This window comes from Mytilus galloprovincialis, chromosome 6 (assembly GCF_965363235.1).
Source record: "Mytilus galloprovincialis chromosome 6, xbMytGall1.hap1.1, whole genome shotgun sequence".
Taxonomy (NCBI): Eukaryota; Metazoa; Mollusca; class Bivalvia; order Mytilida; family Mytilidae; genus Mytilus; species Mytilus galloprovincialis.
Window position 1 is genome coordinate 15,982,985 of NC_134843.1, and position 21,907 is coordinate 16,004,891.

General features: G+C 32.6%; 1 protein-coding gene across 4 annotated transcripts in view; it reads left to right on the forward strand.

Moving 5' to 3' along the window:
- Positions 1-21,907, forward strand: part of LOC143079060 (rho guanine nucleotide exchange factor 11-like) — a 102,627-nt gene that overhangs the window by 3,860 nt on the left and 76,860 nt on the right. For all 4 annotated transcript variants that reach the window (XM_076254206.1, XM_076254213.1, XM_076254208.1 and 1 more), the window contains exons 2-5: positions 4,477-4,562; positions 7,395-7,496; positions 9,122-9,171; positions 11,219-11,276. In XM_076254206.1, the coding sequence (XP_076110321.1) occupies positions 4,477-4,562; positions 7,395-7,496; positions 9,122-9,171; positions 11,219-11,276 (296 nt within the window). The remainder of the gene's footprint in view (positions 1-4,476; positions 4,563-7,394; positions 7,497-9,121; positions 9,172-11,218; positions 11,277-21,907) is intronic.

The window sequence follows — 21,907 nt, forward strand, 5'->3', positions numbered from 1 at the left end:
ATCACAGCTGCTTCTTAGTAACCTTCAATTCAAAGGGGCCTCGGTTGCTGAGTTGTGTATGTAGTAACTACTGTAATCACTAGCCATTCAAAGGAGGTTGTGGGTCAAACCCAGCTCGTGCGGATGCACTCAACTCCAATATTAATTGATTAAGATTGTCATTTCTTCTATCCAAGGTCAGTGGTTTTCTCTGGGCAGTGACTCTGTCTTCCTCCACCATTAAAAACTGCCCTCAACGAAAAAGCGCCAAAGCTTTGCTTAAAAGTGACGTAGAAAATGAAATGAAATATACAATTCAAAGAGAAGACCAGTATATATTTATGGAACTCGTATATACAACTGCTACATGTCAATTGAATCAATTAGAAAATATTTAGAATGTTTCTTAGAGAACAAAATATGTTAAAGGAGCATAAGCTCAATTAAGACAAAAAATAAAATAGGTTTGAAACATTTTTAAGGGGGAATATTGAACCAATATTTAGCTATGATCACATGATTGGTTTGGTCTTAATAACCTAAAAAACATTTTTATGCCCCACCTACGTTAGTAGAGGGACATTATGTTTTCTGGTCTGTGCCTCCGTTCGTCTGTCCGTCCGTCTGTGCCTCTGTTCGTCCGTCCGGTTAAAGTTTTTGGTCGAAGTAGTTTTTGATGAAGCTGAAGTCCAATCAATTTGAAACTTAATACACATGTTCCCTATGATATGATCTTTCTAATTTTAATTCCAAAATAAAGTTTTGACCCCAATTTCACGGTCCACTGAACATAGAAAATGATAGTGGGAGTGGGGCATCCGTGTACTATGGACACATTCTTTTTTGTGTATAATTTACTTGCAGGATGTGTGGGATGTAAAATTTGCTGCCACATTCTTAAATCTGATGCATATAATATCCTGTAGAGAGAGTGCCATGATCTCTGTAGCTATTAATCTTTGCAACAACTCTTTGAGGGGTCCGTGGTTAATGTTTGCAATACCAATTTTCTGTCCTTTTCTAAGTTGCCCTCATTTTCCTGTGGTAGTCCAAATTCTTCCCTCCATACCACTGGACGAAAGGCAACTGTCCATCAAATTTTGTATAGGGCAGTAGCATGATGGCCGATTTCTGTGACCCGCTTAAAAACCAGTCATATGCTAGTTATGTGTTACGTAAATGATTTACATTTGATTTATATGTTGTTATCTATGAAATAACATAAAACAGAACTTGGAAAATGGACCTTACGCTGTTGCACAAGTGTTAATAAATATTTATCTTTCTGTTTATATTATTATGAAGTGATTGCATAACAATCAACAGTTTTTCTGGGTCATATTTGTTTATTCACATTAGATTAGATGGTGTCCAGTTAATAATACACAGGAAATTCTATAAGGATTCCGTATATAGTGTAATTTTTGTTCCATGGAATTTTGTAATATTTAACATTTAAATACATATCTATACTATTAAACGAGAAGACCTCATTTTTGGTGTCGCTTCTCCTCCTTTCACAATAAATTAATCATCATGCCTCTGTGTCCTATAGGTAACATGTATAGTCGCATTTGTCATCCATTCTTATGATCATTAAGTTTGGGTTATTTGGGATAAAAAACGAAAAAGAATGCGTCCGGATATTTTCCCGTCATTGGACAAAACTTTAAGTCAGATTAGACTTCCGGTTTGTGTTTTTCTGTACTTCGAACAATTTGCTTTCTGCTATCATTTTGAGTACTAGCATGTGTCATCCTTGCTTAACGTGTTTCAGTTTGGGTTATTTTGGGAGAATAACGAAAATGAATAATATTTGCTATTTACTATCAATTAGTTTACAGTGGCGGATCCAGAACTTTTCATAAGGGAGAGGGGGCGCTGACTGACCTAAAGTGTGGGGGGGGGAGGTGTTACTCTCATACTTCCCCATATAATCAACAATTTTTTTCCAACGAAAGGGGGCAGGGCCCCCCAGACCCCCCCCCCCCCCCCAAACCCTGGGATCCGCCTATGGTTTACTATCAACGGCGGTCACTGCGGATATATTTCTATATACTTACATACATTTACTATGAATTACTGTATTTGTTATAATTTACTATAAATTCCAATGGTTATATATCTTGGGGGGGGGGGGGTCTCTTTACTATTCATGGCGTTCACTGATGTATTATATATATATATATATATATACAAGTACATTTGACTTTTGATACCTCTCCTGAAATTCTCTGTATTGAGTAATTAAAGTATATATGCATGTTCATAGAGTACAGAAAAACAGAAGGTATAAAAATCGGTATTTGGAAAATAGGAGGAGGGCAAAAAAATGTGCCCAGTCCCTAAGTACCTTTGAATTTTGATACCTCTCCTGAAATTCTCCAGTCAGCATATCTTTTTTTACAGTTTACATACGCTCTATTTCCCCGCGATTTCGCGGGTGTGTTCTAGTAAACATGATATGTATAAAATCAAATTTTAAAGTTGAATAAGTTTCAGTGGGCTTAAATTTGGCAGCTAAAATGTTCCTTCAAACATTTCGGAGAAATATATTAGTGAACGTGTAGACATTTATTCAAATGATTTATGCAGAAACAACATATGCACTCAGACAAACAAGATGATATATATACATGTATAATATATATCTAAAGAGAGAAAGTAAAATATTACAGATTTTGAACATGGTAATTGAAAGTGTACAATGTATATAAATGTCATGTGTGAATCATTCTTTTGATAAATGGAAAGTGACAGTATGTCTCACTGTCAGAAAATGTGTATTGTTTTCATAATCAATTTCCTGGATGTGCTTATCTACACATTTCAAAATAGTAATTGATAAATGTGGGTCAGAAAAAATATCACATTTAACATAGTTTTCACAGAAGGCAATGCATTTTGTTTTCATCCAGCCAACAGAAAAGTCGGGGGGGGGGGGGGGGGGGGGGGTAGAGCATTATGTTTTGCAGTCTATTTATTCAGAATTAAGTTTTAGTTTAAGGTAGTTTACTATGAACATGATGAAGTATTGTTTATATTAACTTCAAACTTAGTAAGAACAAAGTTTTTCCATCATAAGCCAAATTGGGGTTTTCACCCAATTTTTGATTCTCACTTAACATGGAAATTTGTCCAGTTAAATTTTTTTTGTGGTCACATCAACTAAAGTTAGAGCACTTGTTTATTGTCCCCTGCCCAACGATTTGTGGGTGGCATAGAAATACTGGATGAACTTCAGGTCTTATTAGCATACTCACGTGTACAATTGTTGTCTATCCAGTTCCACTTGTATTTTTGTCCATCTGATGAGTTAAGCCTTTTTCAATTTTTCAACTGATTTTTATAGTTCGTTCTTATGTTGTACTGTTATACCACTGTCCCAGGTTAGGGGAGGGTTGGGATCCCGCTAAAATGTTTAGCCCCGCCACATTATTAATGTATGTGCCTGTCCCAAGTCAGGAGCCTGTAATTCAGTGGTTGTCGTTTGTTTATGTGTTACATATTTGTTTTTCGCTCATTTTTTTTACAAAAATAAGGCCGTTAGTTTTCTCGTTTGAATTGTTTTACATTGTCTTACCTGGGCCTTTTATAGCTGACTATGCTGTATGGGCTTTGCTCATTGTTGAAGACCGTACGGTGACCTATAGTTGTTAATGTCTGTGTCATTTTGGTCTTTTGTAGATAGTTGTCTCATTGGCAATCATACCACATCTTCTTTTTTATATTATTTATATGAAACTTATACCATAGGTTTAAAAATTTATATTAGCATCTTGGAGTTAAAAAAATCAACGTGGATCAATTATTTTAAAAAGAGTTATGGCCCTTTGAAATATTGATTTTTTAGAAAATTGCAGTGTTACAATGTGTTAGTGCTCTCATGTGTACAATTCTTGCCAGATTTTTATGAAATTAATATTGTATGTACATGTATATCAGTTAATATCATCAATGACACCTAACAAATTCCCTGATCATCAGCCATGTTTTCGACACTTGAAAATAAGTGCTGATAAAATTTTTACAGTTTCAAGCCCATTAAAATGGAGCACATTGCATTTGTGCTTAGATATTTATAAAAAGATTTTAAAGAACAAAAAAATGAATTGGTATCCATATGAGAGAGACATATGTTGAATTATGAAAATTCAAGGAAGAAAGACTTACTCATTAGTTGTTCTGTGCATCGTCACCTAATGGTTTCAACCTAATTTGACAAAGGTTACCATTTGCTTACTCTTTAGTGTATTTAGTACCTTTCTGATGTTTAACTTCTGATTTGATACATTCCGTGTGACAAATTTACTGCGTAACACCAATAGTCTTGCTTTAAATTTTATGCTGAGCAACAGCTTGCCCTCTTTTGCCTTAGACAAGTTTAATGAGAAAAATTCTACGAAATGTACTATTATCATATATTTTATTGTAAGTAAAATGTATTCTTTAGAAAAGGATATAATTATTTACCCTTGATTTTATTGTATATTTCAGACTTGGTAGTCTAAGTAATGTAAAAGAAGACCCAGGATCACAGAAAAGGGATGAAGGTGGAGGCAGTGACAAAGACCTTAGTAATGGTTGGTATCAAAATAAAATGGGACTAGATTTATAAAAGGTCCAGACTTGGGAAGAAATTATTATATGAGTTAATTGATAGATCTATGAGGGTCTTAATGGGGAAACCTTTATAACGATTAACAGTAAAAATTCTTGCCAAATAAAGTAAACAGTAATTTTTGGTGCATGACAATAAAATGTACAATTCTTTTAGACGATAATTTTGACGAATCATGATCTATTTTTCTCTTCAAAAGTAACGGTATTGAAAATAATTTGAGACCTCTGAAGAATCACTATAAGGATATTTTGAAGAATTAATAAGTACAAAAAAATGTTAACATGTTAACCAATTTGAAGCTAAAACGAAAATGACCATTTTGACACCTGACAGTAAAGGGTATTTCTACCCTCATCTATTGTTAGTAAGTTTTAGATGTTGGATGATTGTAATGGAATATAGCAAATTCAACACAAACAGCAGGCCCGTAGCCAGGAATTTTCAAAGGGGGGGGGGGGGGGGGGGTTTCGTTGGACTCGTGAACTCGACTTTAACAGTCACAATTTGAACAAAACATTGACTTTAACAGTGCTTATTTGATTTCAAGGAGGTGGGGGTTCGTCTGAACCCCCCCTGGCTACGGATATGAACAGTGTAAGGGTCAATATCCATGTCATAAGTATGCTTGATATCATTGCATTTTGCCAACACAAATCTTTATTGGTTTTGTTTCAATCATACGCTGGTTAAGAACACTATTTAGTATACCAATGTCCTTCTGCCCATCAACCAATCAATCAAATTTTATTTCCTCAATGTTAATGTAATTTTATAACTCAATATTCGATTTTACAAAAGACAGCTGCTTTTTGATTTTGAACATTGTTGGCATTGTCCTTTCAGAGTTTAGGGATTTCAACTGTTTAAATTAAGGTAATTTTTCACATGTCTGAAAATAACTAAATGACTTGATTGGTTTGTTTGATTTCCTTGAAGGTTTATATTTTTGTTCAGATTGAAGCTCCAGTTATTTTTTCAACTTTCTGGTTGGGTGTTTCTGAGTAAGAGTTACAAGACATTACATTACATTGTTATACAATGATTCATCTTGAATATTTTTTCGTTGTGCTAAACTTGCACATTTGGATGAAAGGAGATGCGAAGTATGTATATTTGTATATATGTCTATGTGATAGGAACACAATGACACTAACAACATAACAGACTGTTCTACACCAAAAGATCATGTCACCTCTTATTTATGATCATACAGATTTCATGGTTTCCCCATTGTCAAACAGGAGTTATCAAAGTGTTTTTCTAGATCAGAGTTTACTATTAAACGAACACATGTAGCAGGTACAAGATATGTTTTATAACATACTGTGGATCATTTATATTTGTGGATACAAATTTTTGTGGATTTACCCCCGATTTAGGAAAATTTGCATGTTCGTGGATATTTAATTTCGTGGTTTTGCCAAAATTCTGCATACAAGCCTGTAGAAAATTTGTTATTCATTGAACAATTAACTACAATTAACTTCCTGGTTCACCTGTAGCTTACCCACGAATTCCACTAAAAGTAGTATCCAACAAATAATAATGAAGCCCCAGTAGAAGCTCCAAAATTACAAATTCAAGTAGTTTGAAATTAAATGTTTAGGGGCCAGCTTAGGGACGCCTCCGGGTGCTGGAATTTCTCGCCTCATTAAAGACCTGTTGGTGACCTTCTGCTGTTGTTTTTTCTATGGTCAGGTCGTTGTCTCTTTGACAGATTCCCCATTTCCATTCTCAATTTTATTTTTGTACAAATTTTTGTTAACAACAAAGTTTTAATGTTCTGATGTGTTCCTTGGTGATATGAATCTCAGATCATAAACAGTCTATGTTACACTGATTGTTTAACTTGGCAGCACACAAAAGCATGCTGATTACAGTACCTAAACCACAAAGTTACAGGAGAATTATTATAGGTGTAATTATTATTGTTAATCAGGGATAATTATCTAAGTCGTTACTGGCAGGTGATTGTCTTTGTATAAATGTAGTTACTAAAACTTCATTGCACAAACAAGAGGGATCTTCTTGATGATTACAAGAAGGATCATTTGCAAAACTTGTAAAGTGATGTAGACTTGAGATAATGGGTTAAATTTTTGTTTCGTTCCTTGAATCATGAACAAAAGTTTCATAAAAGATATTTAATATATATTTTTTTCCAAGAGGTATCCATATGTTGGATAATTTTACATGAAGGTATTGCTTATGAAAGAAGTGGGTACAAATGCTATACATGATTAAAAGTTAGTACAATAATTTATAACCTGTTCAGGACATTTATTCGGGTTTTCTCATTTGATAGATCACTACAGGCGGTTGTGTAATTTAGAAGTACTATGGATTCATTTATTTTCGTTGGTAATAATTTTTGTGAATTGAGGAAAACTTGCATTTTTGTTGATATTTGATTTCGTGGTTTTCCAAAATTGTGCATATAACCATACAGCAAATTTTTAATTTATTGAACATTAAAATTCCTGGTTTCCTTGTTCTGACCAAATCTATGAAAAATTGGTATACAACAAATAATAATGAATCCACAGTATTTATAATAAAATATTGTTGGTACAGAAATTTTCGAGCATATGGCAATGTAGTCAAAACAGCACCACTTCTTAAATTATGCATTAATAAATTTTTAAAGTGATAATTAACAGAAAATCAGGTTAATAGAACAGTAAAGTATGTGTGAAACTGTAAATAGTGATAACAAGTAAAGAATAGCTTAAGGTTGACTCTTTTATAACTATTTATCAGTCTCATAGATGCAAATACATATTTGTTTCAGGTGGTTATATACAGAGGTGTGTTATAATACAGCGTGACGATAAAGGATATGGTCTGACAGTTAGGGGAGATAACCCTGTCTATGTGGAATCTGTTAAAGCAGGTAAGTTAAAAAATATTTTTGCATAATTCAGAAATTAAAGTTGTAATTCTGACACTGTTCCTATGCTTTTTGCTGTACCTGTACTGATTTGGTGTCATAGATGGATTCCCTATATCTTCCTTTTTTTATTACACTTGTTATGGGACCCAATTTACATCTTGGTCTCCATATTATCACTGAAAATGGACGTCAAATGGCAAATAATTCATACATGTACAGGAGGAACACTTAGGAGATAACTGTATTGTATTTTAAGCTCTGACGGCATCAATTGGGGATTTGATGGTCACAAATTAAGTTTACTGGCAACGGGTTAGCGGAGACAGTAAAAGGGTATATGGGACCATCAAATCCCAAATTGATGCCGTCGGAGCTTAAAATACAATATTGTTATCTCCATTCTAATGAAACTGACAGAAAACAAAGTTAAAACATGTATTTAAAATCTGTCATATGCCGTCTACCCTTGCATGTACGTCCCATAAGAAAGTGAAGTTATCCAATCAAAATGAACGTTACAAACTTTGGTGCATTAGAATGAAAAATGGTTTCTAGTCCAAGGTTAAATGAACTGACTCAATAGAGTGTGTTAAGATAAAAGTCATGTGAGATACGTTGTGTTACTCTGTCATGTGAGGAGTTCTTTATTCCAGAGCTGAATTTGATTCCCAAATGAGAGTTTTTGTAGACTATTAAAAAAGCTGACTTCTACAGCAGAATATGGTTTCCAAGTGAAAATGTTTACAGAGTAATAAAAAAGCAAACAACTGCTTAAATATTCTTTGAACTGAGATAATTATTTAATTATAAAAGATTCTAACAGTTAGCCTTACAGTTTGATATTTTATTCCCTGTATGTGAAATTATTGATCCATTCGAATAAGAATGAATTGCCTCCCCTTGAATGTAGACTTATAAGTTATAACAAATTGTGGTGCACCTCTAACTTGGCAAACATCAAGGAATTTATAAAAAAAAAACCAAGTTTTATGTAAATGAGATTTTCTTCATGTTATACAATAGAAGAGACTACAATGCAAAAGTAAGCCATGTATAATTTAAAAATCAAATAAGGAAAGGTTGAAATACTAACATATCACAGACATGTATATTTATAAAATGTTAGTTCATTATTCTGTCATAGGGCAATACATGAATTACATAATATGGTAAAATATAAAGGTGTTTTTCAAGTCAGGCATGAATGTGCATCAAAACAACAATTTATAATCATTATTAAACATGTATATCTTCTTATTTTTAATTGTTTCGTTCAGGTGTGGTTCAAAAATATTGAAATTTATCTTTCCAGTTTTACTTTTAATTAAATAATACTTATAACTGTTGTGTGTCTTTACCCTCATTGTACTGATGAAAAACACCTGTAAACTCAAGTCATCAAAAAGAGTGTATAAACATATTTCTTGCAACTTGTTTTATAAACTTCCCTAGGCTTATATCCTGTACTTTAAAGTATTAAAAGCTTTAGTTTGAACATCACAGGAGAAGAAATATTGCTGTTAGTTTGTAAACATCATTTTGCTATACATGTATATGTTACAAAATATTACAAATTTTGTGTCTCATTTATTCAAAGGTAAATTAAAACGTCTGTTTATTTACAGATGGCGCTGCTGCAAGAGCTGGGGTTCAACAAGGGGACAGAATTGTGAAGGTTTGTGTACATTGGATTTATTAATTTTTTTTGCTTTGTGTCCAATGGCTAATAGTTGTGCATAGTAACTAAGGATGACAAGAACAAAAAATGAACAACAATTTCATAAGAGAAACAAACTTGATCTAGTTCCTGGCTTGGTACAGACACTTATTTATTGTGAAATATTAATGTAATTTTGAGAAGCAAAACATTGTAATTGCTGGTACAAATAAACAAAAGTTAGGGGGGTTGTATGGAAAGGCTTGTCAGTGATTTAGACATCAACACAAACGTAGAATCTGTTATTGTTGTCTGTTGAAAACAAGATGGTAACTTGACAAGAAAGGGATTTGGTTTATATAAGTCACAATTTATACAGGTTTGATTGTACTTAATTTGAATGAGACATGTCAAATTTCATTAAAAATTATTTGATAAAAGCAATAATGTATAGAACCAGCATGTCTTATTCAGAGGAGCTATACTGTACTCAACATGGTTTACACTTTGTGAAGTGGTTTTCAAAGACTTGTCAAAAGTGAAATAATTCCCATATCTGAGGAATCATTCAGTCGTAATTCCGGAAGGAATTAATTTCTGATCAAACTTATCCACCACCCAAATTGCACAACTGTTATATATAATAAATCATTATCAGAAAGTGATTGTTGTTGTTTGGATAACAGTTATCTTTTTTCAATCACATGATAATATTTACAATTAATGATATAAACAACTGTGAAATATTGATCAGAGATCTCATTGGTTGTTGTTGTTTAGGGGAGTGGTCCGACATGCTCATGCTGCAACATAAGATAATAGAACTTGACAAATTTATAGAATGATCATGATCATAAACATATCTTACATTAAAGTTTAAACAAAAACCTGGATGCATGTCAGATATTTTGTTTTAAGGAATTTAATCTCTGTTTTCCATCAATATCAATTCACATAAAGAAGCAAGATTTCATGTCCAGTTTTACTCCCACATGCATGCATTGCTCTCGAAATGGAATAACAGTCTTATACTTAAATCTTGTATGAGGACATACTGGTATAAGGAATATATTTTTTTATGAGTAAATCTACAGTACTGCAGGTGTTGAGTGTAGGCAGGTTTCACTGTGTTGTATTTGATCAGCCTCTCTCATCAGATCATTATAACATCTGTGAATTTGAAGTGATTGGCTTCCATTCAACAACTGCAATAAACTGTCAGTTCTGGGTTAATTTTCTCACCTGGTCTGGTTAATTCATTTTCAAGTTACATGTAAATCTTTCAAATTTTCTGTTTTGTTTCAGTAGCACTTGCTGATGAATTGTTCACAAAAAATCAGAAATATCCTTTACAATTCTTTGTAAGGTAGTTTATTCTTTATCAAAACTTAAAACTTAGTCAATTAATTTCAAGGAAACATGCTACCCAATTCTACATAAACCTTTTACTTTTTTTGCCAATTGAATTTGCAGAGCATAAGATTTCGTTTAATTTCCACCGACATGCAGACGCAGTGACATGATCATGCAGCACTAAATGTGACATTATTCTTACTACAAATATTTTCAAACTTATTTCCGGGCCATTTTTATAACATTCATCAATTTCTACGTTAAAAAATAGGTTAACCTGTTTGTGAATTGATGACAACATTTAACAAGTGCAATTGTCCTTTGAAATCAGCTCACATTCCGTTAAATTTCATACCATGCGCATGCAAGAAACAAAAGATATTTTTCATCCTGAAGTATTCAAAAAGTACAAGTTTTTAATTTTTCATGTGTTTTAAAATTTCCAAAAAAAAATTGGCCAAAAAGGGGTCTTAATGGCCTTACTCCTTTTTGTTATCTTTTTAAGGTACAAGAGAAGTATATGACAAAGTTGAACATCTTCCTGTGGAATAAATTACAGTGAATATTTATAGAAATTGCTTGTCACAGATATATTCTTAATGTTTTTTGGAAAAACCTGCTTCCTTGTACATGTCTGTTCTAAGAACTTTGTTATTATATTTTGGCAGGAGAAGAGTAATTTTTTTATTATAACTGACAATTTCTATTTTAGGTGAATGGGACACTTGTGACAAACTCCAATCATATAGATGTGGTGAAGCTGATTAAATGTAAGTTCACAAAATTGTTTATTTTCAGCAAGTTTGGAAGCAAATTTAATCTTACTTTCTGTGTTTTGAAATAGCAAATGTATTGTATTACCAGTGATTGTGTATTAATGCATAATTTATATATAAACAGGTGCAGGTAAGTTTTAGTGAAACAATGATGACCTTGGCATTGTCTCTTAATGAGTTGGCTGTATACTGTTTGTCTGTCTTAACTCATCAGGATATTGTTGACTGTCTTGGATGTGGGTAAATCTCAACATTTAACTTCAATTTGACCAGTGTGAGCTCAAGGGATAAACTGTTTAATTTTGTGAAAGGTGAGCAGTGACAGAATTAGAATTTAAAGAAGTAGAAACCAGGTGCTGAACATAAACAAGGATGCAGAAAAATTGGAATAAAATTATTTGTCTTTATTCATAAATGCTACCTGAACATAATCAAGCATAAATAGGTAGGTATTCAGGCTAATAAGACTGACTGCATTGCTACCATGATTTCTGTAGATTCCATTTACAAAGTTTACTTGGGGTGTTGGTTAACATGATTGACTGTTTATCATGTATATCCTAGCATTAAAGAGTTGAGGCTATCCTGATTTACTGTAAATTGCACAAAACTGTTGTTGGGTTTGTTTGACAGAAATGAACTTTGGTGTTTTTCTACACAATTTTCAAATAAAAAAAATTGAAAATTTCAATTAGACCCAATGACTTTTGTCTGACATTTTGTTGGTCAGACAGAGTTTGGGATATACTGGTCTATAAGTCTAATAACATTTAAGGTTTCATATATATAAAACATAACAAGCCAAACTTGATATTACCATGGAATACAATGGTATGTTAGTTTGTAAGTAAATGATCACCTCTATAACTCATCCATTACTTTCTAGAATACTGTTGGCATCGTTGAAGCTTCAGCAGAAATAATAGAATTGTATTAGAGAAAGAAGATGTATAGTTATTCGTCTAATAATTCAAGCAGTACATTTTTAGTGTTAGCTGAAAATCCACTCTGCCAAAGAATCAAGGCCATATCACTTGTTCAATAGTCTATAATTCATCTGTTTACTCATTTTGGCTCTCCTCTGTGAAAACCACTTTCTGTATGTGTCCTTCAGGTATGAAGCAAACAAGGTAGGGAGATATGAAAGTTTAAGTTAGAAAATGGCAATGAGATGTAACATTTTGATCTCATTCTTCCTTTGACCTTTGCAGTAAATTATTCTTAGATTTCGGTTCATTTAATGGTTAATGTAAGGTTAAGTTTAGACCAAAAGTGTTTTACAATCTTTTTTATAAGGTATAGTCCATCTGAAATAAAAGGTATATTTGTTAGTTCATGGCATGAAATAACAAAAAGAGAAGCGATTAATTGGGATTTCATGAACTCATTCATCATCAATGTTGGGGAATCCCTGGCATTTCATAAAATTTGCAAAAAACATGCAATTAGATGACTGCTGACTTTGTAACAGATACCAATCTGGGGTTGATAGCTAAGTAGGTTGTGGTCAACGTGGAGGTTGGTAGATAGGCAGGAACCTACAAGTATAAAAAATGGGACAATATCAGTTTATTCTTGCAGTATAATTTGACCTTGAGAGTTGAACATTGTAACTATATTTCTTTGTCTTCATATGGTTTCTAGTACTAAGTTAGTAGGAGTAGTCTACCAAATTGACTGACAGTGTATTAGAAGTCAAAGTCTTGCTTGGAATCATTTATGGCAGACCATATCAGCCAAAATGTCTGAATTTTAATGACCAGATTGTCCTATTTGGTCATATAATACCTGTTTTGGTAATATATCTTCCAATGGATGCATTTAAAATTTTGGACTTCCAGCTGTCAACCCAGCTCTGTAAGACTAATATAGGGCAGCAAAAAAAAGTAATTATGGCCATATGGGAAAGGGATTGGCTGATTAAATCACGAATATAGTTCTGATGACAGCCACAAGTTCATTTGTTAATTGTTCCATTTACAGATATAGATCAGTCATGTCAGTATTTCATTGAATATAGACCGTATTTTTTGTACATACATGGTAAATACTTTGAACAAAACTGGTTGAAATAGTCTCTTGTGTGTACCGATTCCTATTTTGGCTCTAATTTGGCATAGCAAATCTCCCGAAGAATATTGAGCATCACTGAACATTTAACTGGTATGAATTAATGTTTATTCACTTTACAGGCATTATTGATGTGTACTGTGCTTTGATTGAAGGGATCTTCGGACATAAAACTCTTGATCTATTGCTGGAATATTGATGGATTATTTGAAATAGTATTTTCATACGTACCAACGAACAATTTATAAATTGAGATGAATTGATAACAACTTTTTCTACACTAAACAATATGATGAGTTATACAGATACATATTCTTTCGTCTTCGATGGATGTGTTTATCTGATATACACACAGTAGAAGCTATATCTCATGTGATTTATAGTGTTGTGTAATTGTGTTTGATCTATAGATGGGCCCTTATGTAATCATTCTGTTAAACCTATTTTACAACTGCATTTAAACTTGAGAAATCTTTTCATCCTTGTAGTTTATGATTTCGATGTCAGCTGTTCAAAAGTAGGGCAGGTTTTAATGTTTGTATATAAAGTTTTCACAGTATAGTTGAGTTATGTCTGGTGATGTTAGCTCTGGAATAAAGATGCTCAAATCTTTGTGAAATTTGTATTATTTATAATCAAGAAATAGTTATGTCAGGTGTTATTTTGCAGAAAAGCATTATTTTATAACAAAGTTTCTACAGTTTCTATATTTTGCATAAGAAGCATATAGCCATTGCTTTGTTTGTCCTTCCTTCCGTTAATGTTCATCCATAGTCCTACTGTGGGTCTGTTGGTCTATCTTTCCTTCCGTTAATGTTAATCCATAGTCCTACTGTGGGTCTGTTGGTCTGTCCTTCCTTCCGCTAATGTGCATCCATAGTCCTACTGTGGGTCTGTTGGTCTGTCTTTCCTTCTGTTAATGTTCATCCATAGTCCTACTGTGGGTCTGTTGGTCTGTCCTTCCTTCCGTTAATGTGCATCCATAGTCCTACTGTGGGTCTGTTGGTCTGTCTTTCCTTCTGTTAATGTTCATCCATAGTCCTACTGTGGGTCTGTTGGTCTGTCCTTCCTTCCGTTAATGTTCATCCATAGTCCTACTGTGGGTCTGTTGGTCTGTCCTTCCTTCCGTTAATGTTCATCCATAGTCCTACTGTGGGTCTGTTGGTCTGTCTTTCCTTCTGTTAATGTTCATCCATAGTCCTACTGTGGGTCTGTTGGTCTGTCCTTCCTTCCGTTAATGTTCATCCATAGTCCTACTGTGGGTCTGTTGGTCCGTCTTTCCTTCTGTTAATGTTCATCCATAGTCCTACTGTGGGTCTGTTGGTCTGTCCTTCCCTCCAACAGTCTGAAAGAAATGAAGGGTCTGGTGATGGTAACTTCAATTTCCTTTACTTGATTTGTTTGAAATTTATACAGATGAAAGACACAAGGAAGAAACAAAAGCAAATGTTCTTTGAAGTAAAAAGGTTGAAGTGCAGGGTTCCTCAGTTTCAAAAGTAGTAATAATGGATAAACATTAGTTTCCATGACATTGTCTTCCTACACATGGCATATTAGCCAGGACAAGGAAAACTCCTGTAAATTTGTTTAAAATGCATGCTCCAAAAAGTTTTTCTGCACTTTGGGCTCTGGGGATAGTATTTATGAGACAGCATCTGTTCACAGTGCCAAATATTCACTTGTTGGTTTTGTGATTGCTGTGCTCTGATTTGTATAGTACAACTGACCAATACATTAGAAACGAGAACACCATGTAATTTTCAGAAAGGAAATTACCCTTGTCACCCTTTCTTTAAATCAAAGTTGATTTGATTTTCCATGCTTCTATTATGAACTTGAAAGCTTTCCTAAGGTCAACATTAACATTGATTTCAGGATTTTAGATCAGTATGTAATTTTATGTCACTTATGCCTAAATGTCACCCAACAAAAAACTTAATGAAAATCCTATCAATTTGTTAATAAAAAGGGATCATCTTATTCATTTGGAACTCCAAACTGTTAATAGTGTCTTTATATGATTGGAAACAAACTAATAACAAACACTATTTGATTGTTATAGAAAACATGTAATTAGAGGTACAATATCAGAAAACATTGACAAAAACATTTCTAACAATTGGAACATCAGGTGTAATTCTCGTTACCCATCATGCACTAATTGACACAGTGGTGGTGCTTGTCTATTGCCAAACTGCAGCAGTAAAAATAAGTTCAATTATTTTCTACTTGGATGTTGTTTAGATGCCAGCTTCCGCTGATTAAAGTCAACTTTTTGTATAAAATGGATTTATAAACAGTTCAATATGGAGTGTAAGTCATATTATTTTTTTTTTATCATTTTTGGAACACTATACATTGCTGATTTAATTTGATAATCATATAAATTTTAATTTTTATCTTTTTTGGATCCCCAGTACTGCAATTTATTATTGGACCTGGCATACAAGAATTCTTTCAAAATAAAAACTTTTAAGAAATTTAAGTTTAAATTTCCTAATTAAGTTTAAATTTCCTAATTTGTATGAGTATAACAAGATTTATTCTTCAAAACTCAAAATTTAAAGAAATACTGGAAAATAGAAAACAAGGTATATAAATGAATAAAGAAGCTTTTAAAGATTCATTGAAGTCAAAAGGAATGTATTCTTAGGTTTTGTTTATGTTGATTTCCTTAGATATGTTAACTGAATGAGTTTGAAAAATGACTATTATGTACACAAAATATACCCTAATGGTGTATATGTAAAAGTTATTGTCTAATAAGATGGATGATTTTTGGGTTGTTTTGGTAAATACATTTAGATGATGCCAATAATGAATTTAACATGTATTGCGCTATGACGTTCGAAGGGGTATATTTTTGTAAAATAATCAGCCATTTTCTCTAGCTGTGCCAGTTGTTTGTATCAATGTTGAATTCCTGGTTACAAGCATATCACTTTGATCACTTGTGTTATTCTTGTGACTACCCTAATGAGACACTTGGTCAATACAGGATGCTTCATACTTTGTATGTACTGATGCCTCATTTTATGAAATTTTTGTCTGTCATGTGTCCATTGTCCATGTTTCCATGACCTCAATAGCACTGTTCTGTGACTGATTGAATTTTTTTTTTGTGACGTAAATTTCAAACTTATTACAAGTAATAATATAATAAGAGTTGGTATATGAGTTCCTTGTAAGGTTACTTGTCTGTCAGACAGGTTTCACCTCAGCTTGACCTTATTTAATGGATCAGTGATCAATGTTTAAGTTTATGTGTCCAAGTCCATATCTCAGATAATATATGATCAACTCTATTTGATGTATGGAATGATTGTAAGGTGTTTAAGACTGTTTGGTAGAGTTCATCATCTTTGTTCATCTGACCTTGACCTCATTTCCATGGTTCATTAGTATAATTTTAAAGTTTTCAGTGAGTGCACTTTTATCTTGACCTTTTGTGACAATTGCAATCTTTAGTAATGCTTGATTTTATGTTATTTCTGGGCATTTGTAGTTTGCCTTGCAGTATGGCTTTTGATGATTGTTGAAGGGCTTAAGGCAACCTATAGGTGCTAATATCTTTGTTATTTGGTGGAAATTTGGCTCATTGGCATTATAACTTTTGTTGCCTTTAGACCTATGTTGGTTATTCATAGTGTTGTCAGAACTTCAGAAGTTATGGCTTTTAGTTTAAACATATTTATTAATAGTGGATTGGGAAACCAGTTATTGTAGCTTATATTTATCCCTTTCCACTTTGCGGGTGCGAGTGCTTCCTTGTAGCAGCATAAGCCTGCTCTTTTTTGAAAATCTACAAGGGTGTCTTTAACGTGCAAGAGATATGGCTCTCTAACATGGGTCAGCAATTTATCATCCCCTACAGACAGTCTATCATTGTTTCTCAAGACCATACTCGCAAATGGTGTCAAAGGAGTTATGGCTTTTATCTAGGTTTCCCACAGTAAGAATTCATATTGAAATTTCCGTAAAAAAAATATCCCATTTTAAAAAGATAGATTTTGTCCAAAAGTTGGAACTTTGGTGTCTAGGAAAACTGGAAAATTACATAAGATAAATAAGGAAGAACATCTTTCACACAGTTAAACATCACATGCTTAATTTTAAAAGAACCATGCATAATAAACATCACATGCCTCAGTTAAAAGGACCATGTATAATAAGATGGTTTAAAATTCAAATTAAATTTTGACATGCTTGATGAACAGTTAGTTTACTACTATTCATGTACCTTTTTAAAAGCTGTATAATTTTTTTCCCTATTATTAAAGAATTTTTAAAATGAAAAAGATATGAATTTTATTTATAGGTCTGAGTATTTTATTCAGTCTATATCAAATGGTTCTTGTATCAATGGGGCTCCTAAGGGATTGAAAGAAAAATATCTTTGATAAAGATAAGGAAAAATAAATTTAAAAGTTTTAATTTTATTTTGTTTAGTAGGTCAGTGTATTACTTAAATTTTAATCTTTCAATTGAAGTAAACAGATTATATAGTTGTTTTGAAGACATAGTTTCTCCAGGTAAGAAGGCAAACACCTTTGAGATTTGTTACCTGTATGTGTATTGCATTTGTACAAAATAACATTCTGTGACGAAAAATGATAGATTAATTTTTTTTATTATCTCCTGCTTGTTGACAAGAGAAGAGGTAAATATCTAATAGAAATTTACAATTTGAACATATTAAAAAACACTTTTGCTTAGTTTTATCATCTATCTTAATATGAAATTATAAATTAACAGGTGCTCTAATTATGTCTTATAAATAGGATTTAATGTCTTGTGGGTCAGTGCATGTGCATTTATATGACCTTGTCAATTAAACACAGAGGACTGAACTACTTGTCACTGTCAGTGTTGTCATTTAAATTGTTTATCATTTAAAAATGGACTTTACTTGAATATGCATGCCAAAATATATATACATAAAGTATAAACATAAAGGTATAAGGGTTGAATGTCAGCGAGTCAGTACAACTGCATCCAAAAGGTTACCTTTGATAATTCAAAATTAAAATGAAAATTCACAAGACCAAAAGTTTCGAACACCAATTCAAAATCCTTATGTAATCAATGTAATTTTACAACAATCACAGCATTCTTAACCATTACCATTTGGGGACAGTAATATTATACTGGTACCAAAAAACACTTTGTTTTGGCTCCAATGGCGCTCTATACATTTGTAGGTCAATGTTATGCCATTTATTTCAAAGTGTATACATGTTTCCTCAATCTTACACTATTTATTTTCATGTTTCTCAGTTTTAATGTTCTTTTTGTGCTCAAATACAAACTTCAAAAATTGAAATCAGTTGAAATTGTTTTTTTGTTGTTGATAGGTTTGGACCCTTCAAGGTCTAACACAAAGTCCTGAGGCCTACAACTTTTGCAAATAGTGTAAACCAGAGTTTATTATATATGACTACTGATTGTGTTAATTATTGAAATTCCCATAGGCAAAGACTAATTCCAGTTGCTGGTCCAGTTTAAGACAAAAATCGGAAAAAAAAACCAAATGCTTTTTGTACCCGAGGACCAACTTTGGGGCAAATTTAAACTTGCATAGTAAAAAATTAGTAAAATAATAACAAACTGTCATGGGTTCTTTTGGTTCTCAAATTGAATAAAATACAATTATTGCTAAAAAAAAATAACCCAAAACCTGTTTTTCAATGGAGGACAAATTTAAATATTTGTTTGTAGTGTTGAAGGACAAAGTTATCAGACCCTCTTGTCTAGTACTTTGACATGAAATGATTTGTCATTGTATGTTAAAACTTTATACAAGTAATTTGTACTTATGAATACATAAAAAGCAATAAATAAAAAGAAAGTTTTATGTAATAAAATTGAGAATGGAAATGGGGAATGTGTCAAAGAGACAACAACCCAACCACAGAGCAGACAACAGCAGAAGGTCACCGACAGGTCTTCAATGGTTGTTTCTGATGACTTTTGGCAATATTATGATTTTCTATGAACATTTAGAGAAAAAGTGTAAGAATAATGCTTTGCTAGGTCTTGTCTTGAAATATAAGAATATGTATAAGAATCAGAAGTGTATTTCCTCATGAAAGAATCTACTTCTTTATTGATTGATTGATTGATTTCTGCTTTATCAATTGGCACATTTCGGCATGTTTAGGAAAGTTATTATCCTTAAGACAGAGATTGAGTTTAAGAATGGAATCACATCTTTTAATAATTAAACTGGATTTTTAAAACAAATAGGAAAATACCCAAAACCATAACGTATGAAGCAAGGTAGATAGCACAATGATCAGAAGACAAAAAGAAAAAATAGAAAACATAAAACTAGAGATTGTCCTGAGGTGAATCAAAGTATAAAAAAGTGATAATTGAATTCCTGGTTTGATAACCCTTACTTGTCATGGAAAAGTGCATGTGAGGAACTTTTTATGTAAATAAAAATATATAAGTGCATTAAATATTTCATAAACAAATGATTATTCTAAGCCCTTCAGCATTCTTCATCTACGAGTATTAAACAATACTGTCAGCTGCAAATACTATAACTCTCACATCAGTACAACAAAGTACTCCATTGATCAATACTTTTTATTGTTGTCCATCTGCTTGATTACTATCGATTTGTTTAGCTGGACAACTTGTTTATTTCTGTTTTACGATATAATTTTGATTAAAATCCCTTTTTAGCTCACCTGGCCTAATAGGCCATGTGAGCTTTTCTCATCACTTGGCGTCCTTCGTCGACGACGTCGTCGTCGTCGTCGTCTGTCATCGTTAACAATTTTTCAAACATCTTCTCCTCTGAAACTACTGAATGGATTTGAATGAAACTTAACATGATTGTTCCTTAGTATATCCTGCACAAAATGTGCGCTTCGATTTTTGATCCGTCAAAAAACATGGCCGCCGTTACTTAAAATAGAACATAGGGGTCAAATGCAGTTTTTGGCTTATATCTCAAAAACGAAAGCATTTAGAGCAAATCTGACAGGGGTAAAAATGTTCATTAGGTCAAGATCTATCAGCCCTGAAATTTTCAGATGAATCAAACATCCAATTGTTGGGTTGCTGCCACTTAATTGGTAATTTTAAGGAAATTTTGAAGTTTTTGGTCATTATCTTGAATATTATTATAGATAAAGATAAACTGTAAACAGCAAAAAAGATCAGCAAAGTAAGATCTACAAATAAGTTAATATGACCAAAATTGTCAATTGACCCCTTAAGGGATTATTGTCCTTTAATGACAATTTTTCACAATTTGTTCATCATATTTGCTAACTTTAAAAAATCTTCTCCTCTGAAACTACTGAATGGATTTGGTTAAAACTTAGCATGGTTGTTCCTTAGATTAATCTGCACAAAGTGTGTGCTTTGATTTTTGATCCGTCAAAAAACATGGCCGCCGTTACTTAAAATAGAACATAGGGGTCAAATGCAGTTTTTGGCTTATATCTCAAAAACGAAAGCATTAAGAGCAAATCTGACATGGAGTAAAAATGTTCATTAGGTCAATATCTATCAGCCCTGAAATTTTCAGATGAATCAAACATCCAATTGTTGGGTTGCTGCCACTTAATTGGTAATTTTAAGGAAATTTTGCAGTTTTTGGTCATTATCTTGAATATTATTATAGATAAAGATAAACTGTAAACAGCAAATATGATCAGCAAAGTAAGATCTACAAATAAGTCAATTTGACCAAAATTGTCAATTGACCTCTTTAGGAGTTATTGCCCTTTAAAGACTTTTTTCACAATTTGTTCATCATGTTGACTTACTTTAAAAAATCTTCTCTTATGAAACTGCTGTATCAATTTCAGCCAAACTTAGGCTAAATGAGTTTCAGAGTTTCAGAGTATCTAGTATAAATTTTATATTTCATTTCCTTGTATGTCAAGAAACATAGCTCCTATGGCTAAAATAGAACATAGGAGAAAATGATTTTTTTTTGCTTTTGAAGAAAATAGGACGATTCAAAGAACATTTAAATAAATTGAAAAGCCAAAATAATCATTGATGAGAGATTAAACCAAAAAAAATCAGGTGAGCGATTCAGGCTCTTGAGAGCCTCTTGTCAATTAGAACTATGGCAACAATTATATTCCTGTAAACCACATGGTTTGGTTAATTCGTCTGTTTAGAGATGTTTTGACTTAGTCTTACAGCATTGTATGCATGGTATAGTTCATTTATTTACCAAGTTACTACATGTAGATAAGTCATTCACCCATGCACCCATGAGGGCATTAGCCTGATTGGGACTCTTTAAGCAATTATGTCTAAGGAAAAAAAATAAGTTAAGAGTTTCTCTAATTTTTGCGCTATTTTCACATTTCCTGACCGGTGTGAGAAAAATATTTCTCCTCACTAGTGAAAAATCTATTCTCGGCAAATGATTAGTCGAAATTTGATTATGACGTCAAAATGTTTTGTTTTCTTCTCAATTTTCCTATTGTGACGTCATGAAAAAAGGCGACTTTGCCTGATGACGTCGCATATAAAGAGCACAATTTTCTGAAAATCTTTGAAAAAGAACGATAAAAAGC